Source organism: Prionailurus viverrinus, chromosome X (assembly GCF_022837055.1).
Source record: "Prionailurus viverrinus isolate Anna chromosome X, UM_Priviv_1.0, whole genome shotgun sequence".
Taxonomy (NCBI): Eukaryota; Metazoa; Chordata; class Mammalia; order Carnivora; family Felidae; genus Prionailurus; species Prionailurus viverrinus.
The window spans coordinates 35370168-35396928 of NC_062579.1; the positions used below are offsets into that span (position 1 = coordinate 35370168).

Here is a 26761-nt window from a genome sequence, read left to right on the forward strand (position 1 = left end):
TTCACAACATGGGAATAACTCAAATTTTGAGTCTCAAGGACCAAAATATATTTGAGCCAAATGTTCCGAGGATGAGTCAGGCTGCCTTCGGGGCAGCAAGCTTCACACGGACAAGTGGATGGTTGAGAATGATGTCCAGAACATGGCTAAAACTATAGCACACCCACAAATAGATTCATACTTGAGTTGTCTAATTTGCATGCATGAGTATAGTATGTTCTCCATGCCACTAGTACGTGTATGCCTTTTTCCAAGTCAGTGCAGGATCCGTATTTGTGCAGGTCTTTAAGAGTCTGCTCCCTTTCAAAATTCTACCGTAATTTATCTGCAAGAGCCTTCGGGTGACGAATTCCTTAAGCCACCTTTACTTCCCAGGAGTTATTTCGGAACGATAATTACCGCTCTCGGGAGTTCCAGCATCCGTTTGTTAGCTATTTTAATGTTGGTTAGCCGGCTGCGAGTGAGCCTGGCTACGCACATCCACATGCTCGGTACCTGCAATTTGAAATGGGTAACCTTGAGCAGGGGTGGCGACCTGAGACCAAATGGCAAGATAAAGACCGGAGCGCAAGAGAGCCAGGCGGGATCGCGGAAAGGGTTGCGCTTTCCTGCTTTCCGAGGCGAATGCGTCCCCAACGCGCCCCCAACAAGTGACGGCCTGACCCACGCTTGCACGGGGGCCCACTGTTCCCGACTGACGCTGAATTGTTGGAGACCCAAACGGCATTCAGTGCCAAGGCAGGGGGAGGGGGGGTGGGGGGATGCCTGAATCTGAAAAGGAACCGAAAGAAATTGTACCACGGAAATGAGACGGGGATGGAAACCAAGTTCCCAGAGCATCTCTCTCTCTCTCTCTCTCTCTCTCTCTCTGTCTCTCTGTCAACAAGCATGGAGAGTCTTTATTACTAGAATATGCAGAATCCCATGGGAATTGCTGCATCTTTTGGGGGTTTTTTCCTCCTTAACTCTTTTCTTGCCAGTCCTTCTCCCTGGCTGGATGATCTGCCTCGGCGAGGGAGGAGGATGTCTCGTCCAGAAGCCGCTGAGCGGCCGGTCTCAGGAGCCGCACTCCTCGCAGTGACAGGAGAGGATGTACCGGTAGGTGGCTGTGAGCCTCATGCCCCCGGAGCAGCGCAGCCGCAGTGCTTTTAGCTTGGAGGTCTGGGGCCGGCAGCAGTGACAGGAGGAGCGGAAGGGCTGCTTGAGGACAGTGCTGAAGGACACCAGGGGCTCCGAGCGTGACGCCTGGCTGCAGTGCCCCTCGCACCTGGCCAGAAGCACCATCTGGGGAGAGAAGGGAAATGGTTACCCTGTGGGGGGTGCCAAAACCTCAGCCGGGTCCCGCAGCATCCTAACACCCTTGGCCAATTCCCGCTGGATGACACCAGCGGCTCCCAGCCCCGCTTGCACATTAGAATCACCGGGCAAGGGGCGCCTGGGTGACCCAGTCGACTGAGCGTCCGACTCCGGCTCGGGTCATGATCTCACGGTCCGTGAGTTCGAGCCCCGTGTCGGGCTCTGTGCTGACAGCTCAGAGCCTGGAGCCTGTTTCAGATTCAGATTCTGTGTCTCCCTCTCTCTCTCTGTTCCTCCCCCACTCGCACTCTGTCTCTCTCTCCCTCTCTCAAAAATAAGTAAACATTTAAAAAAAATATATGTTTTGAAACAAGAGAATGAAACAGAAACAGCGTACGTTTGGGGCCCTGGAATCACACTTCTGGGCTTATATACACCGAAGGACCCTGAGAGTTGCACAACCCAATCTTAGAGTCATTTATGGCAAATTACCATTCTGACCATCTCCATTTCCGAAGGTAGGTTAGGGTGACAATAAAGGTTGGGCTGAAGTAACAGAGGCTGTGTGTTCTCTCTAGTGGCTCTTTCCCTGGCTTTAGTAAAAAGTCTCCTTTAAGAGTCCGATGCAAACTACCAAGGTTATGCTCGGAACGATGGACACAAGCATCCAGCTCACGGGGATGGAGTGAGCTCATTTATGTCTCCCGTACATAAATCCCGGGATCCTGGCAGTGGCAGACATGGGTAGGGTAGGGTGGGGAGCTTGATTCACTAAGAATTAAAAAAGAAGGGGCACTGGGGGGGTGTCGGTCTGTTAAGCATCTGACTCTTGATCTTGGCCCAGGTCACGAGCTCATGGTTTGTGAGTTTGAACCCCGCATCGGGCTCTGAGCTGACAGTGGGGAGCCTGCTCAGGATTTTCTCTGTCCCTCTCTCTCTGCCCCTCCCGCACTCATGCACACTCGCTCTTTCTCTCTCAAAAATAAATAAGCATTAAAGAGAGAAGAATTAAAAGAAAGACATGGCCTGCTCATCTTTCTCAAAGGAATCCAAGATGACTTCTGGTAACTATAGACGATCAGCCCCATTATCGAAGAAGATGCTCGGATGAATCCCGCAAGAGGATACGAGTTGCTAGGAAGCGACCAGCTGGGCTTGGTGAAGTGGGGGGTAGGACCTATTGATTTCTTTTCTCTGAAAGATCGCAGGGGCAGAGAGGAAATGGCAGCTATAAACCGTCTCGGTTTTATGAAAGCGTTGGTGCCATCCTGCCTGCCCGTTGATAGGCAAAACAGACAGGACCTGAAATAGGTTTTGAGAGATTATGCCATAAATCAGCAGCACACGGGCCAGTCTCTGGTGCCCACCCCATCCCTCTAATGAGAGGGATTCCAAGGTCTTCTAAATGTGCCCATCTCTAATGCGGGTCATCTCCTAGGCAGATTAAGCAATATTCAGAGATCACCTCCCCAGACGGAAGTCTTCAGAGGTCCAATTTCAGTCCAGATGAATGTAGTGAATCCGTGTCCACAGATTTAATTCAAAGGGGCACGGACATGGTGGTGCATCATACCCGAATGATGCAAATGCAGGTGAACTGAATGTAGACCTTGGATGACCATGCAATTAACACTGTCCATAAAACGACCAAGTCAGCAACGTTGGGCCATTGGTAGAAGCACTAACCTGACCGTGATTTCACTAAACGTGTTCAAGGGTCTCAAGCTCCACCTTCGGCTCTTTCTGAAGGACAAGAACTCCAGCGCTGAAAAGACCCCGAGACCACCTCCAATGGATCCCCCTCTCTCCGCAGCTGGATTTTTGCGCAAGGAGAACGCACAGACATGTGCCATAAACGCATTCGGTGGCTGCCTCCAGCCTTCAGAATAAAACCCCAGATCCTGAAAGGGTATTAAGATCCTCTGTGACCCGGATGTCACATCTTTCCAGTCTTACTTAAAACTTGTCTCATTGTCATCACCCACTCCCTGTTCTGATCCAGCCTAATCAGTTAGGAGTTCAGGGAACCGCCCTGAATTTCCCTGCCTCTTGCCTTCGCTTGTGTCTTTCGTCTCTCAGGAATGCCCTTTCCTCCTAGCTCTGCTTCATGAAATCCCGGCTATCCTCCATTGCCACGTTCAGATGCCCTTTCCTCGAAGAAGACACTATGAAAGAATTATCGGGGCCCTTGATGGTCTCGACACACACGTGCAAATCTCCCCTCTGGGAGATTTCCAGTATATAGATCCCATCACAACGCTGGAAATGCTATAAAAGTCTAGCTTTGTTTTGTGAATGTGCGTTGGAGGGGTACAGCCGGGAGCTTGGAAGGGAAGATCGAGAAACGAGTGTCATTACGGGATGGAAGGGATAAATGTCTGCTTTTCCAGGCTCGCTCTCGGCCGTGCCTCGCCTGTTTTATGGCTTTCACGAGGATCTTCTCACCTCTGCCAGGCCAGAGCTTCTCAAACTATAATGGGCATGTCAATCAGCTGGGGATCTTGCTAAAACGCAGATTGTGACTGAGTAGTTCCGGCCGAGGCCGGAGAGCCTGCATTTCTCGTCGGATTCTGGTTGATGTCGGTACTGCTGAACGTCCACGCTTTGAGTAGCAAAGTGGGAGAGTCTGACAGGTTCCACACTAGATGGGCCACTAGACAGCAGTCATTTAGCCAATAATAATAATGGCAGCTAACATTTACTGAGTGCTTACAACACTTACAATCTCATTTACTCCTCGTAACATTCCCCTGCTGGGGTACTATTATTATCTGTAGTATTATTATCGATGAGGAAACCGAGGCTTTAGAGAGTTTAAGTAACTTGCCCAAACTCACATATCTGGTGAAAGGCAGAGCTGGAATCAAACCCGGGTCTGTCCAAAACCAACCCCCCCCGGGGTCTAAATCATAGCAAAATGTTTCCCTGAAGCATGAGCCAGCTCCCACCCTTCTCTCATCTACTTTGACCTGATTCTGGGAGCCCTAACCCGATCAAAAGCATAGGAGTCTGCCCTTTTTCTTATGAACTTCTTGGGAGATAGCATCACCACCTCCGAGCTTACGCAGAGCTGAATGGTGAAAGTGCCCTCCTAAATAATATCCCCTCCGCTACCGAGACCCTCCCCCGGTTCCATCGTCCAGCGATTGGGGGACTTCTGGGGACTCCCAGAAACTCCTTGGATGGTACCACACCACACAGTGTCTAACTCCTTAACCCACTCACCCTTCGGTTCAACAAACCTTCACCACCTTCAAACATCAGTTCACCCGCCAAAATCCAGTTTGCGGGTCAGACGCACCCCCCTCATGCCTGGGGGACTTGGCCGTGTCTTACTAACACGGGAAGACTCTTCACTGTGCACTCAACTGCTCCTAACAAAGGGCATCCACACGACTCCTTTGCGAAATCAGGAAACGACCTCGTTTTGCCAGCGAGCCCGCACGGGGCTCCACCATTAAAGGAGAAGCTTCAACAGTTGGTTGGTGCTCGTTGACCTTCTGTTGATGTCTCACAGCTCAGGAGGGTGACAGACACACATTATCTGCTTTGGGTCCAGTTTAATGTTTGCTGTCTTATGTTCCCCAGACAAGTGGCCTGATTCTGGGAAGCTAGGCGACTTCTCCAGCGGTCCCTTGGGAGCCCCCCAACCTTAGAGTCACTTGGCTCCCGCTGGATGTGGCCAGCTCTTTCTAATACTAACAGAGCTGTGGGCTCCTTCCTGTTGTCATCTGATTTCCGTGGGCTGGGGCTAAGGGGAATGCAAGGCCCTCGGGTAATAGTAACAGAACAGTAATGATGACGATATATAACACGTATTGAACATTTAGCAGGCTCCAGGCTCTGTGCCAAGCCCGTCATGTGCAATCTCATTCTTAACAGCCATCTCAAAAGCTAAGCCTTCCCCAATTTACAAATGAAGCACTGAAAAGGCAGAGGATAAGTCACTGGCCTGAAATCACATAGCTGTATAACGGAGGGTCAGAATGCTGAACAGAGACAGCTTCATTGCTGAGCCCTCCGTCCTAACCATGACAGTCAGCCTGTCAAGCCCCTGTCAACCTCAGCGAGTTGCTCCAGGTGGTCATGGGCAAGTTCAGGCTACAGCGTGAGGGTTACAGCCTGCTGTGATTCCTGGGTCGCGACCAAGGATTGCACCCGGAGACTTGCCCGTATGTCTTGGGCAGTTGTGTCCTCTCCTGCTGTATACACCTATCTTCTGAGTGAGAGAAAACCCAACCACAGATGGTTTTCATCGCTCCTTGTTGAAAGATTCTTACCGTTGCCAAAGCCACTTTCCTCGTCTGTCATGTGGAACCCCTGTGAATTCCTGGCTCAGGCCATGACTGACGAGGTGTCTTCATCGGTTTCAGAATAAAGACACAGAATAAATACTTTGCCCACAGATGGGGCGCCTGGGTGGCTCAGTCGGTTAAGCGTCCGACTCTCGATCCTGGCTCAAGTCCTGATCAGGTCTCACAGTTCGTGAGTTCGAGCCCTGCATCGGGTTTTGTACCGACAGTGCAGCTCCTGCTTGGGATTCTCTCTCTCCTCTCTCTCTGCCCCTATCCTGCCCTCTCTCTCTCTCTCTCTCAATAACTAAATAAACTTAAAAAAAAAAAAAGACTTTGCACACAAAACATCCTATGCTAAAACCGGATTTTGGCTATTTTGCCTCAGTTAAGTGAGAAACTATTTTTTTCTTTTTCTTTTTTTGCCTTTTTTCTCAGCAGTGAACACGACATACCCCTTATTCCCTGGCACCTCCTGGAGACCCATTTCTGCCCTCCCGGGCACCCTCAATAAATGACTATTCAGCTCATCTCCAGGCACCCAGGTCAACCCCCAAAGGGTCCGTGCCCGGCTGAGGGTGTCAGCAAAATTGCAACCAGAGGAATGAAGCAGCATGGGGAATGATGGGATCTGGTCCCCTTCACTCTGGTCACAGCTGAAACAGTTGCGAAACCTTTGCACACAGAGCATTGCCCTTCCCTCTATACCCCATTTACTTAAAAGCATTACGACGGTAAAAAATGCTGTCTTCTTTTCCCCCTGATTTTTGTGCCTCCAGTACCGGCCACGGTGCCTGTACGTAGTGGGCATTCAGGATAAAATCATTCCTTAAAAAACAAAAAAACAAAAAAACAAAAAACCCCAAAACAAGTCCTGGGGCGTCTGGGTGGCTCAGTCGGTGAAGTGTCCGACTTCGGCTCAGGTCATGATCTCACGGTCTGTGAGTTCGAGCCCTGCGACGGGCTCTGTGCTGACAGCTCGGAGCCTGGAACCCGCTTCTGATTCTGTGTCTCCCTCTCTCTCTGCCCCTCCCCTGCTCTTTCTCTCTCTTTCTCTCTCTCTCTCTCTCTCTCTCTCTCTCACACACACACACACACACACAAATAATAACAGACATTAAAAATACAAAATAAGGGGCGCCTGGGTGGCGCAGTCGGTTAAGCGTCCGACTTCAGCCAGGTCACGATCTCGCGGTCCGTGAGTTCGAGCCCCGTGTCGGGCTCTGGGCTGATGGCTCAGAGCCTGGAGCCTGTTTCCGATTCTGTGTCTCCCTCTCTCTCTGCCCCTCCCCCATTCATGCTCTGTCTCTCTCTGTCCCAAAAATAAATAAACGTTAAAAAAAAAAAAAAAAAAATACAAAATAAGGGGGCGCCTGGGTGGCGCAGTCGGTTAAGCGTCCGACTTCAGCCAGGTCACGATCTCGCGGTCCGTGAGTTCGAGCCCCGCGTCAGGCTCTGGGCTGATGGCTCAGAGCCTGGAGCCTGTTTCCGATTCTGTGTCTCCCTCTCTCTCTGCCCCTCCCCCGTTCATGCTCTGTCTCTCTCAAATAAATAAACGTTGAAAAAAAAATTTTTTTTAATACAAAATAAGAAAAAAAAAGAAGTCTTATCTCTCCAAGAGTTGATTGTGTGATTGTGTTATAAGTTCAATATTCCGGACTCTCCCTATGTCTTCTACCACAGTATGAGCTTCCTGGGCGGCACTGGGAGAGAGAACCTAACAGCTCCCTCCGAATCCCAAGGCATAACCCTTGGCCTGCCAGGCCCCTTTACCCCTGGGAATTTTCCCAGGCTTTATCCCCTGAACTGTCCTTCTCCTCGGCTGCTGGGCCTGTGGCCCTTGAGTTCAGACAGCCGTCTGCCCTGGTCCCATGTCCCTGCGGGGCCACCATCTCCCAGCTCCGACTTCACAGGCCTCCCCTACCAGCTTGCCTTCCAGCCTCGGTTCCTGAAAACCCCTCCCTGGCTCGAATCCAGAACCGGCCCCGCCCTCCTCCACTCACCTGGGAAGGGAGGTCAGACGGCGGGATCTGCCTCTCTTCTGCTCTTATCCCCACTCTTAGCAGCCAGCGTGATGGCTTACGCTTACGTTGCTTTTCGGCACGCTCTCCCCACCCCCGCCAGGTTTCCGTGCTAAACCAGAACCCCAATGAGGTTCGTTTTCCTAATCCTTTAAGGCTATCCGAGATCCCAACCGTTATTGAGGTCTTAGTAGTGACTGAAATAGAAAAGTGAGTCTGAACACCTGTCCGGTGCATAACTTCATCATCGAGATCATAACATCGTTTCTTAACGTCTATGATATGCCCGACACCGTGCCGCGTGCTTGGCAAACATCATCACCCATGCCCATCCACACCCCACCTTCAGATAGGCGGCACTGGCTCCAGTTTACGTGGGAACAAGTCGAGGCACCCAAGAACTACTTCACTTCTCCCAAAGTCACCCATTGGGCGCACTGTGGAGCTGGAATAGGAAACCGGCTCCCTCTCACTTCAAAGTCTGAGATGCCTCAGCTCCCTTCAAGATTCCACTAACCACTGACCTTCTGCCTGTTCGCTCTAGAGCCTTTACGCACCCAGAATGTCAGGGAAGACTGTCAGTGAACCTGCCACTCCCAGGATCCTTTGTACCCAGTCCTAGGAAGTGTCACCCCCGAAAGCTAGCAGGCACATCTTAATCTGTGGCCACATTGACCTCCCTGGTGGACCACGGTGGCCAGTCTTCTCTGCCGGACTCCATCACGGCCCTTTCCTGAACTGCTAGGCGATGGGCGCCAGGCCTCTGGAACTCAGGGCAATGGGGATCAGATAGGCTCATGGAAGACTCCCACTATTCTTCCTATTTTCTAGAAACATTGCAGAGTAGAAATCACTATCTCCCGTGGATCCGAAGCTGAGCCTGGACTTCGAAATAGTGGCTTCTCCAGGGGCGCCTGGGTGGCTCAGTCGATTAAGCATCCGACTTCAGCTCAGGTCATGATCTCGCGGTCCGTGAGTTCGAGCCCCGCGTCGGGCTCTGGGCTGATGGCTCAGAGCCTGGAGCCTGCTTCCGATTCTGTGTCTCCCTCTCTCTCTGCCCCTCCCCCGTTCATGCTCTGTCTCTCTCTGTCCCAAAAATAAATAAACGTTAAAAAAATTTTTTTTAAAAAGTGCCTTCTCCATTCTACTTGCAATTTTCCAACATGAAGATCCCAGCGGTCGAAAGAAATGATCTGAAACAGGCACTTTCACTCTTGGACTAAACAAGGAATCTATGCTGAATACGTTTTTACACTTTTTAGTTTTTTTTTTAAATTTGATTTTTGAGAGAAGGAGAGAGAGCAGGGGAGGGGCAGAGAGGGAGGGAAACACAGAATCCGAAGCAGGCTCCAGGCTGCGAGCCATCAGCACAGAGCCCCACGCGGGGCTCGAACCCGCAAACCATGAGATCGTGACCTGAGTCGAAGTCGGACGTGTAACCGACTGAGCCACCCAGGCGCCCCTGAGTACTTTTTTAGGGTTTCAGTTTTCCCTACCGTTAAAATGGGATCGGTAATGCCTTCGAACATGGGTTTTCTGGCAATGATGAGATCATATATTATGAGATGCTCTCCCTCCCCTAAGCCTGGCTCGCACTTTCCCGTTCACCTGTCTTCCCAAGGCCAGACAGTGGGATAAATGTAAGTCAGGAAGTATTAACAAGCAACAGGCCAACGGTAGACATGTGTCTAGTAAATAACAGTCTTTGAACAGCATGTGGACGGATGCTTTTCACAGAGAGGAAAGATCTAGCCTGGTCTCCTCCACTGTAAAAACCCTTGGTGCCTGTTTTCTAGACACAGGCTAAAGGTTTTATCCCGAGTCTGTCACGACGAACAGTTTCGTTAACGAGACCCATTAGAAAGAAGACCAGCCTGAGTCTGTGAGAGTCAAGAATTATAGAATATTTAAAAATGAAAACCAAAAAAATAAAATAAAATAAAATAAAATAAAATAAAATAAAATAAAAATGAAAACCAGTTTTTGTTCCTGGACACATAGAGCAAATCTAATCCAGAAAAGGTCTGGGTGGTTCAGATTCTGCCAGGCATATTTTAAGGCCGAGAAAAAAAGGTTTATAATTACGTGCACCATTTACATAATAATATTGCTATATCTGACATAGTTTGGGATGTTTGGAAACAGATTGTTCCCACAGAACTACAAACATTTCTGCTACTATCACAAGTTTGTGCTATTTATCGTGGCATTCTGGAAGAAACAGACGTGAACAAAGGTGGGCCAAAGTTTGTGTCTGGGAATCGTGCTGCAGCACCGTGAGTGTGTGGGGCTCAAGTTCATGGCATCTCTTCTTTCAAATACTAGTGGAGGAGAAGCTAATAATTGCTGAGGCCCACAGTCTTTGAGCAATCACAGTTGTAAAAACAGGTCCCGACTTTTTTCCCTCAATTTGCTTTAGTTTTTTTTCCCCCCTAAGAAGGGATTGCAATCTTGCAAAAATGTAAGTTTATCTGTTTACTCCTTTTTTTTTTTAGTTCTATAACTACAAATGAGAGCCAGAAAGTTTTTAAGTGGAAAGGCTCTCTATTTTTCCCACAGTCCTAGATCTTATTAATATAATGGGTAAAATGATTTAACTCAAATTCTGATTCCCCCAAACTAAAACAAGCCATTATCATCGAGGTGTAATCAGAGAAGTGATGGAAATTTTAAAGGCAGACAGAAGTCATAATGTTCTTAAATGGAGGGTAGGGACATTAACTTATATGGTCTTAATTCTCGTGGTTGATATTACCCAAACTTCTTAATTATACTGGTAATTTAAAAAATACTTGCCATATGAGAATGCTTAAGCGGTTTTGGTCTCAGGACTGCAGTGAAAATCTCTGAGGTTGGGCTAAAAGGATTCCTATTTACCAAATGTGGGCACATTTCATTCATGTGACTGGGGGCAGTGACGGTCGTGACATTTTTCAGTCTGAGTCTGTTCTTCGCTACTACGTGCCTCCCTTCTGGGTGGTCCAGGTGGCCGGCCACTGTCGGTGGCCTTTGAAGCATGGTACCCCTTCTCACGCCTCGTCCCAACACTGAGACATTACCCGCACAGGATGCCTCCACAAATGAGCATACAACCTACTCCAGACAAGAATGGTTTGGATAATCCACGTAAGAATGATAAATGATCAAACTGCCACTTATCTTTCGAAATCATCGTAACGTAAACGTGGCAGGCGGAGAAAGGTTTGGGCCACGAGGCCGGTGAGCAGCTATGTCATCAGGCATGGCTTTGAAGAGTCCCCCTGAGAAGTACGATTTGCTGCTCAACCACATTTCTTGCCTCTGTTTCCTCTTTATTGCCAGTGAACTTATTTATTTTGAAAGAGAGAGGGAGAGAGAGAGAGAGAGAGAGAACAGGGGAGGGGCAGAAAGAGAGTGAGAGGGAGCATCCCAAGCAGGCTCCATGCTGTCAGCGCAGAGCCCGATGCGGGGCTCGAACCCACGAACCGTGAGAACGTGACCCGAGCCGAGATCAAGAGTCAGATGCTTAACCGACTGAGCCACCCAGGCGCCTCTAGTCTACTTTTCTTTGTCAATAAAGAACATTACTGCTCGTGAATTTCACAGCCAGGGACGAAACACACCTCTCTCCCCCGTGCTTAGCAACAATTTCCTTGGGAGAACCTTCCGGCCTTTCCTATGGACTTTGAGCAGCCTGAAAGGAGAGAAGCTGCCTGGGTGTGCACACGGTCAATTAGGCGGCTTTACTGACAAAGGTCCAAAGCATGCTGGGAAACCCGAAAAGCAGGAAAAGCACGATTCTCCCGCAAGCCCCGTAGGCCAGCCATCTAGCTCAGGTTTGGACTACGATCATGGTTCTGCAGCCCCTGACAAAGGAATACGGCTCCTCTCCCGACTCTGGGAAGTCGCACCACCTTCACCGAGCCCTTCGTCTTACCTTTGAGCTACACTTGTACAACGGGTGACTGATAGAATCAACATAGTGGTGCCTCATGCAGCGCAGAGGGTCCGAGTCGATCATGAACGAGCTGTCCGTTTTGCTGTCTGTATCTCCCATCAGCGCCAGCAGGGAGAGCATAGAAAAAGATGCAGCGAGTGCATGATTTCTCATTGTCGTAAGGAAAACTTCTCAAAAGGAACAGCAGAGGGAGGCAGAGGACTAAAGATTGGCAATGCCTTCTCCCCCTAGGATCCAGTTCCTTCCCAGCAAAGGGCACGATCTGGCCGGAGCTTTCTGGTTGTCATTGTCCTTTGTGTGTCGGAGTCGGGTCTCACTCTTTCCACTTGCAATCCACCCTCACGATATCTGCCGCACAGCTGGAATGAAAACAGAAATGGTTTTCCCCGGAAACATTTACCCAGAAAAACGAATGGAGCCCAGGAGGTATTGAGTAGAATTTTTCCATGTCGTTTTGAGGAAAGAGTATCGGTTTCCAGAGTGCCATTAGCACGGGCTGTCCTTCATCCTACCAGCTCCCGCCCCATAGCTTGTGCTACGTATGTAAAGCCATTGGGAGGTGGACGCAATGGTTTCAGGAAAGCACATGTTGATTTCAGTTGCCGGAGCCCCACGTTTCTAGGAGCAAGGATAGTTTGAACTCACGGTCAAGATGAAACATGTGGTTCTGGCCCCAGCGTAACTGAATACGGGTGGTCCCGTCCCCATCCCTGGCTGGTGGGGGCGGGAGGGTCTATCCAGCTTCTCAGTGAGCTCTGGTGGCCACGTCAAGCGCACAGGACCAGAAAGGAGGCAGGCCAGGCCGAATGAACACAGGCCGCGTCCCAGGGGAAAGCAGCTCAGTTTTCATTTCCTAGTCCACCCACCTAGTTTTCCCCTTCTGTGCTCTGGGCCCATCCTGTTTTCGTTTGAAGCCCCGTGCCACCCAGCATCAATGACAAAGTGCATCTGAAATACACATTATGCGCGCCGGCCCCCAGTGTGGTTAAAGCGACACCCGCGTTATTTGCCAAAGAGTCACACGTTTCCGCAGAGCCTCTGTAGCCTGAGCACCTGGTATAATGTGACAAAGTAAGCGGTCGTCAGAGCAAACGCTTACCATTACGATGGGATCAGGGTATACCAGTTGTCCTGGCATTTGCTTTGTGCTTTTTTTTTTTTTAATATATATATTTCTTTAAGGTTTATTTATTATTGAGAAACAGAGAGAGACAGAGCACGAGCAGGGGAAGGGCAGAGAGAGAGGGAGACACAGAATGTGAAGCAGGCTCCAGGCTCCGAGCTGTCAGCACAGAGTCCAACGCGGGGCTCGAGCTCACAGACCGCGTGATCATGACCTGAGCCCAAGTCGGAGGCTTAACCGACTGAGCCACCCAGGCGCCCCAAAATTTGCTTCAGACAAACTTTCAAAAGGTATTTCAGATAAGAGTTTGATTATTTTCTTCATGGTACATTTTTTTTAACTTCCTACTTATGGCCAGTCCAAATAAACAGGGCAAAGTAATGGTAAGATCCAGATAAGAAGTTCAAGTCCCCGTAAGTCAATTCGTTTTGCTCCAATAGAATGGCCCCAGACCCACTTAGCTTCAGTTAGCTCTCTTGTGAGTGGGGGGGTGGGGGATCCCAGGCTGAAAAGTGTATGTGACAAAGGGCCGTTTCAGAGAACGGCATCCCTGGTGATGGCATAATCTCATCGCGAGTGTTTCTGGGAAATCCTATAAATGGCAGGACGGGCAGGGACCAGTAATGAGGAGACGCACCTGGGCTGGAGCACTGCCATCGATTAGCTGGGAGACCTTGCACAGGGCATTTCAACTGGTCTGGCCTCAGTTTCCCCATCTGTAGAGTAAGAGAGTTGGAAAAGATGGCGCCTACAGTCCCCTCTTGTTCTAAAATGGCCCCGCCTGATATGCACAGATTCAGTCACCACCCTCTCCAAATGTAGAAGGCAGTCCTAAAGGTAAGACCATATCTTCACACGACTTTGCACCACTTTCTTTTATGAGCTTGCTAATGGCAACATCTCATGAAAACTAATCAACCTGGGGCGCCTGGGTGGCTCAGTCGGTTAAGCGTCCCACTCTTGGTTTTGGCTCAGGTCATGATCTGGCGGTTTCGTGAGTTCAAGCCCTGCGCTGGCAGCACAGAGCTTCCTTGGGATTCTCTGTCTCCCTCTCTCTCTGCTCCTCCCCACTAGCGCTGTCTCTGCCTCTCTCAAAATAAATAAATAAAGTTTAAAATTTTTATTTATTTTTTTATTTAAAAAAATTTTTTTAATGTTTATTTATTTTTGAGAGACAGAGAGAGACAGAGTGCAAGTGAGGGAGGGGCAGAGAAAGAGGGAGGCACAGAATCCGAAGCAGGCTCCAGGCTCCGAGCCGTCCGCACAGAGCCCGACGCGGGGCTCGAACTCATGAACCGTGAGATCATGACCTGAGCTAAAGTCGGTCACTCAACCAACTGAGCCAGCCAGGCGCCCCCCCCCCCAATTTTTTTATTTTTAAAAAATTGGTCAAACCTGAGCCTAAAGCTCCAAACTGGCAAAGAATGACAAAGAGCATTTTTTTTTTGTTTTCTTTTCGGCTGCACATCACACTGAAACTCACCAAGATTTCACCTCAAAGAGCCAGAACTTTCTAGGGTTCAACGTTCAGAAGCTGCAGCATTACTGACCATTTCCTGAGTTTCAATATGACTATATTATCCCTAGTGGTTAGCTGTCTCTTTGAAGCCTTAATTAGTCTCAGAAAAGGAATTTATAGATTTCTCCTTTTACCACTCCAGCCCTACAGGTATTTCCCCCCAGGAATCGGCGGTGAAGGGGTGAAGGGAAAGGCAGACATTCTGGTCCTGGCCCTCCCTCCCCACTTCCAGCCACTTCTCTTCAGAGCCGATGGCCGGCAGCGATGGTTAAATGAACAAAGCAAAATGAAAGAAAAACCCATAGCTTGATGGCAAACAAAACAAAGAAACAAACAAACAAAAAAACAAGCAAACAACATCCAATGACAAGACCCTATAGATGTGAATGTCGAGACCCAGCTAGTCCATTTCTGAGAATTACCCTCCGTGTGAGATCACACAAGCATATGGCTATTCACTCCAACATTGGTTGTCATGGCATAAAGTTGGACACTGCACAAAATACCCACCACCAAGGGACTGGCTAAATATATTATACAGCATTCACACAATGGAATACTATGCAACTGTATAAAGAAGGATGCAGTGACTCTACTAATTTGTGTGTGATAAGAACATATATTTGTGTTCATTTATATTGGCACAGAGTCGCTCTGGCAGGGTAGTCAAGAAGCTCTACGATGAGCTATTTGCAACAGCAGGAGGATAGGCATGGGAGGAAGACTTTTCACTGTATACAGACATCTATTTTCTTTGTGCATTTCCGAACTTGTAAATGTATTGCCCATCCAAAATTTCATTCAAAAAAATTACACTTTATCTTTTCAAAACTTGGCTTAAAAATAGCAATTAAGTTAATGGATGCTTATGATTTGTGCCAGTTTGAGTATTTTCGTAGTATTATATTTTTATCTTTTATAAATATTGGAAGACCTGTTAGTCTCTTTTTTAATTTTTTTTTTTAATTTTAGAGAGAGAGAGAGAGAGAGAGAGAGAGACCACCAGTGGGGGAGGGGGCAGAAGGAGAGAGAGAGAGAGAGAGAGAGAGAGAGAATCTCAAGCAGGCTCAGCATGGAACCTGATACAGGGCTCCATCCCAGGACCCCGGGATCACGACCTGAGCCGAAATCAAGAGTGGGACGCTCAGCTGCTCAACCGACTGAGCCGCGTACGGGCTAGTCTCATTTCTTAGTCAAACATTGTTCCTGGTGGATCATTTGGTTCTTAAGCACTACTGCCACCTAGTAGCAACATCCTGAATTGCAAGCACAGTTGAATTTTTTTTTTTTTTTTCCTAAAAGGTAAAGATACTTTTTGCAAAAGTATTTTGCCAACGAATGCTGGGAAGTGTAGAACAGCAAAGAGATAGTTAATGTCACACAAAATGTAACTTTATTATCTGATTTTCTCGTTGAAGATAAGCTGAACCCAGAAGTGGTAATAAAGTATAAAAGCATGACAGGGAAAATGTTGCTTTACTGCTGATAAGAAATACATTTTTCATTTCCACACACTCACAAAGCATGGTACTTTTTGTTCAGTTTTCATGTTAAACTCCGAAACAAGAATCCAGGCAGCAATGTACATATGCCACAGAACTCACAGAGCTCTCAAAACATAAAGGTCAGATTCTTGCAACTTAACATTGGGATTTTTGCCTGAAGTGCTCGAATCGAATGAACCGCCACCGTCGTGTGGAAGAAGTAAACCTCATGCTGAAACAAAGAGCGATGTTAAATCAAGTTGTCCTAACGCCGTGTTGGTGGCGGGTGCATAGGGGAGAAGCGCACAGGGCCAGGGGAAGCATTCACGAAGAGGAACACGGAAACGAGGGAAATTGACATCACCCGAGAGCCCTGATTTACCGCGGCTTAGCGGCAATTGATGTCTGTCTTGAGGGCGCTCCTGTCACTTTTCCCAAAGTTAAATTAATTCCAATTTGCTTTCTTTCTTCCTTTCTTTCTTTCTTTCTTTCTTTTTTTAAGCCACATAGCATCAAAAATCAAATGCTGCCCATCAAGACTGAGGACCTCGGCCTGGCCAGCGATGGATTGAATGAGAAAGCGACTCTCTTGCTGAACTCAGGAGCTCCAGGGCCGCCCCGTGCGCTGGGTACGGTCTCTGAGACACGGACTTGGCCGACGTACAGAGCCCACATTCTCATCCCTCCGATGTAGAGCCTCTGCCGGCAGGAGAGGCACGTAGGCCCGCGTGCCCGACTTTGGAGCTACCCTCCAAACGATACCAGTGGAAAAGAACAACTGGTGCCCAGATTTCCCCACCTGTCATCCTCGGGGAAATAATATAGCAGAGCTTACAGCGGGCCCAGCCTCCTGGGTGAGAGATGGTGTTGTGTCCACAGATCAGCTCACTCTTGGGCTGACCTTCTGCCTGGCAGAGGCCGGACTGCTGGTTTCACGCAAGTTATTCCGGCAACAGGCTAAGACAAGCGGCCTGTGCCAAGAATGGCCTTATTCTTGCCCTGCTTGCCAGGCGAGAGAGGGCAGTGCTTGGGTATCCATATTCCCACCCGGAGGCTGTTTTCAGTATTGATAGATGCAAGTAATGCCTCCTGTGGCTCCTTTCTTTTCGTTTCTTTTTTTAATTTTTTAAAATACCTTTTACTTATTTTTGAGAGAGAGAAAGAGACAGAGCACGAGTGGGAGAGGGGCAGGCGGAGAGGGAGACCCAGAATCCGAAGCAGGCTCCAGGCTCTGAGCTGTCAGCACAGAGCCCCACGCAGGGCTCAAACCCATGAACCGTGAGACCGTGACCTGAGCCAAAGTCGGACGCTTAACCGGCTGAGCCATCCAGGCGCCCCTCCTGTGGCTTCTTTGTACAAATATGTGTTTAACACACATTCGTTAAGCACCTACGATGTGTCTCCTTTTGCTCTAGCAGATAACAGTTAAGGGTCGGGGTGGGGGGGGGGGGTAGGAATAGGGCCTATTCTGGTGCCTTCTTCCAGCTCACTGCATCTACGAGCAAAGAGGCTTGGCCTGTTGTTTCCTGGGTAATTTTTTGGACACCAGGATCAACTCTCTTAACATCTAATTCATATCTAACACGCATTGCATCATTTCTAAGAAGATTAAGTTAAACAGATAGAACATCATGACTTCGGAATGGCGTCAGTGTAACAGACAGAATGATTTGATATTTCCTATCATTTAAAACAACCCTGGCGCCAGGGTGGCTCAGTCGGTGGAGCATCCGACTTTGGCTCCGGTCACGATCTCGCGGTTCGTGAGTTCGAGCCCCATTTAGGGCTCTGTGCTGACCGCTCGGAGCCCGGAACCTGTTTCGGGTTCTGTGTCTCCCTTTCTCTCTGCCCACCCCCCACTCATGTTCTCTCCCTGTCTCTCAAAACTAAATGAAAACATTTAAAAAAATTTTAAACAAGCCTCTCAGGCACGAGTAAGGGTAAACATGGCAGAACACACAGCCTCTCTCAAAGGAACGGCCAGAAAGAAAAAGAGAAGACTGAAGTGTGGAAGAAAGCTTGCCTTGAGAGGACGCATCACACCTAGGCTTTTCGAAAAAGAAAGAATTCTAGGTCTAATCAGAGAGTGTGAATGCTAAGTAACTCCTTTTCAGGAACTCCAAGAATTCCAATTGGATCTAGTCAACTAGATGCCTTGGAGAATAAGTCAGATGCCTCTTCCCAAGGCACTTAATTTATAAACTGTAAACAGCATGTTGGATTTTATAAAGCATGCCATGCGCTCAACGAATGGTTTTTGATATTATTCCCATCTGGCGGCACATCAGTAAGCAGCCAAGCAGTCAAGCCCGGGCTGACCCGGGGGCAGCGGTACTGAGGCTGGGCAACCACAAGGTCACTGGGGAGGGTGTGGCTCGCGCCCTTGTCATCTCCCCATGTCTATTCTCCGATGGGGGGGGGCGGGGCGCGTGGGGTGTGAGGCCACGCCTGCCTCCACGATGCACCTTGGGAGAGAGGCGGCAACTTCTTTGCAAGTCGACCTGAGTCTTCCGGTCTGGGATGGGACTCTGTGTTCTCACAACCTGCATTCCTAGCCACGCATGGCCAAAGGCAGCAGTGGCAGTGATGGAGAGAGGAGTGGTGGGACAAGCAAGGCGCGGGGGGAGGACCACAGCGTGGGAAAAAGGCAGTAAATCACGATCCCGGAGGAACGAAGGGTGCAAGAAAGAAGGACTGGGAATAGAAGTGATTTCTGAGGATGAGTCAAGTGTCAAGTGGCCCCTCCTATGTGTGTGTGTCCTTGGATTAAATAGTTTTACTGTCTGGGGAGGGACTGGTGTGGGAGGACTTGACCTTGAGACTTGACTGAAACTTAAAAATCCTGATTTTCGGGACCTCCAGAAGAGCCTCTCGTTAGTCAACCTCCCGCTTACCTACAGCTTTCAATTCTTCTTCCCCAAACCCACTGCCAGCCTGGGTTCCGTGTCCCATGCCCCAGTGCTCTGCACTCATTTGTTAGAAATATTAGATAATTATTCCACTGCATTCTGAAGCCAGAAGAGCATTTTTAGAATTTTTTTTAAAAGATCCTTTTTGTGTGTGAAAGAGAAAGAGAGAAAGAAACAGCATGAGTGGGGAAGGGGCAGAGAGAGAAGGGGACAGAGGATCCCAAGCAGGCTCTGTGCTGACAGAAGCGTGCCCGACATGGGGCTCGAACTCACGAACTGCAAGATCATGACCTGAGCCAAAGTCAGACGCTCAACTGACCGGGCCACCCAGGCGCCCCTGAAACCAGAAACCCTTCCCCTCACTGGCTGTGTGATGCCGAGCAAGTCCCTCGCCTTCTCCGGGACACAGTTTTCTCATCTACAAAATGAACGGACTGCTCTAGATGCTGGTGGGGTTTTATCCATTTCCAACATCCTCCAACTCTATCCTACCTTCTCAGAGTACAGCAAGTGCTTTGGGGCTTCATTTTCCCCGAAGCAGTACTACAGTAAGAAAGGGTTCCTTTCTTACTCCAGAAGTTAATGATTGCAGAAAAGTCCAAACAAGTCGTAACGTGGGGCCTGAAGCCAAACCGAAGCCATAGGAATTTGCTACGAATGACCTTATTCCTAAACCGAGGTTGAGCCCCAGATCGGCATCCCCTGGTGGGGCCATCTGTGATACTCTGGTTCGGGATAGAAGAGGAAGATTAGTTAGAAGGGTCGTCTTCTTGGCGGATGCAAAATGAATAAGGTCCTAGCGGTCAAGAGCCAGGCACTCTGCTTGGTAAAGCATCCATAGAACCTTTATGCTAGGGGAGGTACATTCCTGAAGGCCCGGGTGGGGACTCGGGTCTAAAAGAGTTGCCTGTTGGTGATGGCTCTTGGATCCAGTGCTGGGCTTCTGTGGGTTTCTATAGTTTCTACTCTCTTCTGTTGCTTCTCTTAACTTCAGTCGACAATATATCCCCAGTGCTGAGAATCAGGAATTCATCCAATTGGGGTCCGTTTCGCCCTCATGTCAAAATCTGCACAGGAACGCTGACTGGTGGCTTTAAACTGGTTTCTAGAAGGTTGGAAGTGATGAAGTCTGATTACCCGTGTGTACTCTAAAAGTCGGTTAGTTATATCGACCATTATGTTCAAAATCTGCCGCTGCTCTTTCAACGATTGCAAATAGCTCAATTTCAGAGAGGGAAGATTCCCTACATGTTACCCACTCTTTCCCCTGAAGGGGGTTTCCCATGAGGGGTGAGAGTTTTGAGATACCCAAGCCAGGGGACTCAGTCCTGCCAGAGCATGAAGGTCTGCTCTCCCTACGGGAAAGAAAAGGTGACCAGGTGTTCTGGGGACCCTAGTGCCGGTGCAATTCGATACTTGCTCTGCCGCTGGACTGCTGGCTTTGGTGTGGCCTTAGGAGAAGAGAGGTGACCAATGTTAGCTCAGGGTACAGGCCTCCTTTGGCCCTGGAGCCAAATGAGTATGTTGGCTTTTCTTCAAAGTATCCAGCAAAGTGTTTCCAAAGCTGCGTTTGAATCTCCTCACCCGCAACAACGATTTGGAATGGTGGGTAGTTGATCTCACCTAACAGCTGTAGAGCCCTTAGTTAGAAATGGGGCATAAACAATGGGACAAACTCGCTCTTCCCAGTCTCCATTCAAATGGCCTTTTCTGCCCAACGGTGGGATTTGAATACCGAATTCAATCCTCTTGTAATCCATGCAGACTTCCGTCAAAGGGGCAAGGTGAAAATAAAAACACGCCGGGGTACATTTTCCTCCCATATTGCTAAGAATTCTGAACTCCTTGGGCTGTGGGTTTTCCCTTTGTATTTTGGCTTTGCGTAAACTCCGCACGCTTACGGCTAGCCATGGCATTTGATTGTCAGTCCGCCTTGAACAATTCCGTTCTGCTGCCTTTGGATTTCCAACCTCTAAAGAAAAATCTAAATTCCGAAAAGGAGTAATTTCCCATAGTTTGAAGGAAAGAAAAAAAAAATCACAGACATGTATCAAGTCCTAAAATATCGCCTTGTGCTTTAAAAAAAAAAAAATCGGACTTTGATTTTTCACGTCCATTTTAGGCACGTATGTGCCTACATTTCACTGAGAGCTGAGGATGGGGATATTTTTTCACTTGAAGAGTTGACCTCTTTTTCTAACGCCAAGTAAAGAAGGCAACCTCAGAGTTCAAACCCCTCTTCCGGGGGGGGGGTGGTGGGGAGAGTAGGTGAAACTGAAGGAAGCTTCTTTTTCTGAAATGGTGCCATTTGAAAATGTGGGGTGGCAGATTTTGAACATCAAAAATAATCCTTCCTCCTTCTCTTTTGTTGCTTCTCCCGTGCCCGGCTCCCTCCCCGCTTTTATTCCCCATTGATGGCAGGACTGAAGGGGACGCCCTGTTTAGGGCTATTGTGACATTCTGACAGTTCATCAACTTTTGTGAATGTATTAACCTGTTGCCCTTTCATTTTTAAAGGATACTGCAATTGGTTGGATCACAGTTTGAAAGGAAAAGCTGGGCTTGAGCCAGGCCTTGGAAGAGAGAAAATTGTCTGAAAAATTCTTAGCTTTTGCAGAAAAACAAAAAGAGAAACACATCCACTGCAAACCTTCTAGAAACCAGTTTAAAGCCACCAGTCAGCGTTCCTGTGCAGATTTTGACATGAGGGCGAAACGGACCCCAATTGGATGAATTCCTGATTCTCAGCACTGGGGATGTATTGTCGACTGAAGTTACCCATTCTTTGAATTTTCTGAGTCAGCACTCTTTCTAACAAGAAAGCGGTTGTTCCAGACTGTGAACCCCATCCAGGGTGTTACAGTCCGACGATTGAAAATGGGTCTAGGGGGTGTAACTCTCAGCCATCGGCACAATCGTCCTCAGAAACTCAAACGTGGGGTGTTTGTGTGTGTGTGTGTGTGTGTGTGTGGATTTGCAGCATGCAACCTGAACAGGCGAGCCAGCATTCATTTCGATACCAGCCTCTCCCGCCGCGCTGCACACGCTGGGGGGTTTCGGAAGGATTCCCCACCCTTTGTCTTCTGCCCGAATCAAACACAGAAGTTCATGGTTGCCGATCTGACTGGTGAGGAGTGGGTACTACCAGCTGGAACGTTGCCACTGGCAGGGGCAGACAGGAAAATAGAAATGCTCTTAATGTCCTCCCAAAGAAAACCTTTGATGGACAAAAGAGCGGTTGTATTTTTACCCTCTCCCTTCATGCTGCCAGGCGTCTTTAAATAGATCCTCTAGCCTAGGGACTTGTATGGAATAATTCATATTAAAACCCAAGAAGTGGCAGAGGAGGGTTCTTTCTTCTCTTTCTTTCCTCCCCCCCCCACCCCCCACCCCTTGTCAAGCGAACAGGAAAAGACTCATTTTCATTCAGCTGTGTTAAATTTCTCCTTTTGGGTCTTTTAATGAACTTGAGCTAATTCAGAAAAGACTACGAAAACCCCCAGGAAAAGAAAAGGAATAGGAAGCTGCATCGTCGATTGCTCTTGGATACCTTTTGGTCCCAAAGACATTAGCAGCATCTTTCAAGGATGCTTTTAAACCCATCTTTGAAGGGTTTGCATGAGGCTCTTAAATGGGGATGCCTAATTGAGAAGTCCAGTGCCTTCCATTGGCAACTCATAAACCGAACGGTTGTTCTGCTGTTAGGAGAGAGAGAGAGAGAAAAAAAAAGGAAGGAAGGAAGGAAGGAAGGAAGGAAGGGAGGAAGGGAGGGAGGGAGAAAAAGTCCTCCCCATCTCCCCGGCCCCATGCATTTTTAGTTCAGCTCCGGCTAGGATCCATTTTTCCCCTCTCCCTTTCGCCCAATTGGGTTTCCAAAAGACAGTCAAGCTCGTGCTAGCCAAATGAAAAACCCTGTCTGTCCTTCTTTTTCCTTGGGAAGGGACGGCTGTGGGAAGGACGGAGAAAGGGGGCGGAGTGGGGCCTGAGGATCCAGGGAGCTTTGTTTTAAGCCACTTGTCCCCGGAACAGACAATAATCACATTTCTCTTAATGTAGGCCGAAGTGCATCCAGGCGTTCCCATAGCTGTCCACCCCCCAGCCCTGCGCCGGAGGAGATGTGCCGGGTCACTGTGATGGTATGCCTGTCCCCGCCAGCCCGGGGTCACTCCAGCCCCGCTCTCAACCGCCTGAGGGGCAGGCCGAGCCCTGCTCTTCTCTGCGAGTGGGTTCCGGCTCAAGGGCTCCAGAAGCCCCCCGATCCTAGCAGACCTCACGGGGCTGCTCTCCCCCCCATCCCCCCCCCCCCCCACCCACCCCCGATGGAGCCGGACCCAGGCTGTCTGGAAACTCAGGCAGGGCAGAAGAGCAAGCTCACAATGGCAGAAGCTCCGGCGCAGGGAAAAGGGGGCGGGGTGAGTGGTGGAGAGCAAAAGAAAATAAAAGCCACATGCCACCCAGGAAGATTCCAGGGCGGGCGGGAAGGAGGTGGCGGAGGAAGGACTTGCAGGCAACAAGTGCCCAGACGTGGCACTGCCAGTCTAGCTGGATTCTTTTCTGAATTAGATTATGCGAAAGAAAGCGGGGAAATATATAGCCCGCCAGCTGTTCAAAGGCTTACAACCTTGCTTTTATTGTCCGGGTAAGTTGGTGAGGTGGGGCATCAGAGGAATTCCACACATACCAGCCCCGAGAAATTTTAATATGTTCCACAGTGTCATACACAAAGAGGAAATGACAGCTGATCACAGCCCAGGGCAGGCCACAGCGATCTGGGCCCTGGAGCTTACCCACCCTCACATGGCCCAGCTCTCTTCCATTGCTTTAGCACTTCGGTCATTCCACCTGCCTCCCCATCCCTTCTGCCCCTGCTTGGCCCAGCCTGGGGGTGGAGGGGGGGGGTGTTGGGGGGAGGGGGAGAGGTGGCCTGGACAAAGTAGCAGGAGCGGAGTGTCATGGGAAGAGGTGAGCCTGGCCTTAGAGGCCGCTGGCCAAGAAGCTGAGGCTGGCTAGGGTGAGTCAGGCACCCCAGGGAGTCAGAGGCATTTTAATCCAACCACGGGGGGCTTATCTGCTGATAAGGACCGAAATCAAGGACTCTGGTGATGCTGTCTTCAGGGTGTTTTTGTTTTTTTTTTTTTTCCTCCCCCGAGTAACCTACCAAAGCCAGAAAACACAAGACTGCCTTATTTCAAAGGAACACTGCGTGTGGCTCTGCCTGGGACCTAGGCTTGGGGAATGACTTCCGGCAACTTCTTCCCAGGGGCCCCCTTGAATTTAGGCCAGACCCCAGAGGTCACTGGTTCGGATCCTGGGGGCGGGACTAGTGAGCGGTGGGAGACAGTGATAGCATCTTCCTCCGGGCATGTTTTTAATTCAGTGATTCATCCAGCGGCCCTGATGTCAGCCGCTGAGTAGGTGACTCACAGCCATCCATGATAGAGACAACACGTGATCCTCTCCAAAGTGTGCTCAAGGGAGCAGAGAAAGGATTAACTGCCCTTTTTCCGGGCTTCCTCTACCCAGGCGGGAAAGGTCCGGGCCTTGTCAGCTTTGAGTGATGTGTACCCGAGATCCGGTGATAGAGGCCTCAGGGGAACCCCTTCGTCACAAATGGAAAGAAAACCCATTGATAAGCGACAATCATTTCACGTAAGCCTGGGTATCAGCAGATATTTGAAATAGCTCTTTGTTACAAGAAACTCATTGACCCGTTTCCCCGTCGGCAAAGTCCATCGCAGTCCCCAAATCTAACTGCAGAGGGCATACAGGCTGAGAATGAAGGCAGGGGACAATGCCTCATTCACCTTTGCATCCATCAGGACTAGCGGAATTTCTTAAAGGAATGATGGAATGAATAATTCACCAGTAAGAATAATAGCACTTGAATCCTGAGTCCTTAAGGTCTGGTAGAAATTGCCAGCCACCATTGGTGGCTATGATTCCGAGAAACTCACATTTTTCAAGGGCCCAGGAAAAACAAATGAGTTGGAAATTGTTAAATGTATTGAAAAATGATTTATTTTCCCCTTGACAGTGTCACTGGAACCCGGATTAAGATTGAAAACTCCACAGGCATGTTTCCATCTGTGGGTGTCAGCTGCTTGGTTACAGAGCCGCTCAAGAAGGCCTCGGTCAGTTGTCCCTTTACCTGAACCAAACGTACTTTAAAGTAAATGATGCAAAACTTTGCATTTTGTGTTCATACATTCTCATACAACGGCCTGAATAACAGTAGAAGACTATTGTTTCGACTCAGCTGATGGCTCTGTTAACCGCAGTAGTTAAAAAAAATCACCATAAAATTGCATAGCAATAGAACCCGTAGTAGCGTTTCAGGCTTTCTCAAACGGCGAATAGCCCAAAGTTGTAAATGAACTCATTCAGAAGCTGCATTTCCACTCAGCAATGCCCGGGAGGCTAGTTATTAGAGAAGATCAGGCAAGTTCCCCATAAACTGAATAGGACCCTAAAGTTCACTTTCAGAAGCCAGACTGGCGAGAAGGAAATGGGCAGATATTTGCATTTGGTCTAAGGACACACTCGAGAAGCATTCTGCAGTCCCCGCTGTATGTGGCTGACACCCACAGCCGACACTGTATTGCAGGCGTCTCCACATTTTCAAATATACCAGGTACTTAACGTTACATGTTGGAGCAGTTTGCCGTAGCCAGCTCCTTGCAAATTAAAATACACGAATATTAGAAACGAAGAGACGGTTTCACGGCATCCATATCTGTTATTACTGACAGTTACAAAGGGCAAGGGAGTGGGACTCCCGTCTCGCCAGAGAGCTTCCTTTGCTGCACCTGAATCTCCCTGGAGAAGGGAGTCTACTCTTCACGCAGGTTTATCTGGGCTCGTGAATTACAATGAGCCTCAGTTACAACGCGTTCTGAGTCATTAACATTCTGTACACAAACTTCCCGTCCCTCAAGAAAGAGTTATGCCCAGGCCTCCTACAGCCCAATTGTTCATTTAAAGAGAGAACTTGTATTCAGGAGCTCGAAAGAACCCTCCGAATATTCCTCAGGTGTCTGTAGGAGTCATTCCTACAGGTCCCGGTCCCTGCGCTGGTGGGAGCATCCTTCCTCGGTCACCGCTCGGACAGTGTAGCATCGGTCGAGCCGCAGGGACAAGCTGACTACTAAAAATAACCCTTTGCGATAAGGCCAAGGCAAACAGCATGCATTTCCTTGGACTTTTTGCCCAATCAAAATCCTATAGTAAACCCGTCCTTCTCTCTCCCCGGCGCTCCAGACTGCGTCTACGGAAAGCGAAGTCCTTGCACATTGGGAGGAGAGTGCAAAGGAACAGGATTCCTGCAAAGCGTGACAGAGAAAGCTAGAAATAAATGTTGCCTATTGTTTGAAGTCATTCTAAGCACTCCGGCGGAGCCCTGGCAGGAGATCAGCAGCATACAGAAGTAGTAATAAAAGTAAACAGTGCGCTTTTAAACTCGGAGGGTTGCCCGCCTTCATAGTGCCCCCATTGTAACAGGGATGAGGGCGGTGGGGAAGATACTGGGGCTCCAGGAATCCATGTCGCCCAATGCTCCTTCCCAGCCTCCTTTCACCGGGTCACATATAAGAACCATTACAAAGTTCCATCGAACTACGCAGAGAGTTCGAAAATAAAATCTCTTTCGGTCAAACCCAAAGGGATTTTCCAGCAGCCTCTCCGAGAGGCTCCCCGGCTCTGTCACAGACTTCAAAGACCCGTTCATTTAAAAAAAAAAAAAAAAAAAAAAACCCACAATGCTAGCATGCTACCGATTAATGCAAATTCAAGTAATGCAAATTTAAGTGGTATTTAAAGGTTGTCTCTTTGTCTGAGAGGAGGATGAAATGGTCGGTTTGGAAAGAAGCAATTTCCTAGGCAAGCCGTCAGCGTTTGTTTTTCCTGCTTACCTTGGGGGAAACGTAGGGCTCCTTTCTTCTCAGACTTTTCTGAGAGCTAGAAAGAGGTCCTGTTACTTCCAAATGCTTTTGTTCTTCTGTCCCTCTGTCACATGGCTTGCCTTTTATATTTGCAACACACAAAAGTTAGGACTGTTGTTTAAGCGACACAGGGAGAGAGAGAGGGAGAGGGAGAGGGAGAGAGAGAGAGAGAATGTCAAATGGAAAAGTGCCATTGCAGTCATATATCAATCAGGCGTGCGGCCGCAGCAGCGCACTAGCAAA

General features: G+C 48.9%; 1 protein-coding gene across 1 annotated transcript; it reads right to left on the minus strand.

Annotated features, from left to right (window-relative positions):
- Positions 1 to 26761, minus strand: NDP (norrin cystine knot growth factor NDP). The gene is made up of 3 exons (XM_047844345.1): positions 26489 to 26761; positions 11526 to 11905; positions 1 to 1284 (listed from the first exon to the last, which is right to left on the minus strand). The coding sequence occupies exons 2-3, from the start codon at positions 11697 to 11699 to the stop codon at positions 1057 to 1059; spliced, it is 402 nt and encodes a 133-aa protein (XP_047700301.1). The 5' UTR covers positions 11700 to 11905; positions 26489 to 26761; the 3' UTR covers positions 1 to 1056.

Excerpts from the sequence above, each read along its gene's own strand:
- NDP (XM_047844345.1), bottom strand. The coding sequence starts at position 11,699 with ATGAGAAATCATGCACTCGCTGCATCTTTTTCTATGCTCTCCCTGCTG. Across the intron at positions 1,285-11,525 it reads TGTACAAGTGTAGCTCAAAG|ATGGTGCTTCTGGCCAGGTG; the intron begins GTAAGACGAAGG and ends TTCTCTCCCCAG.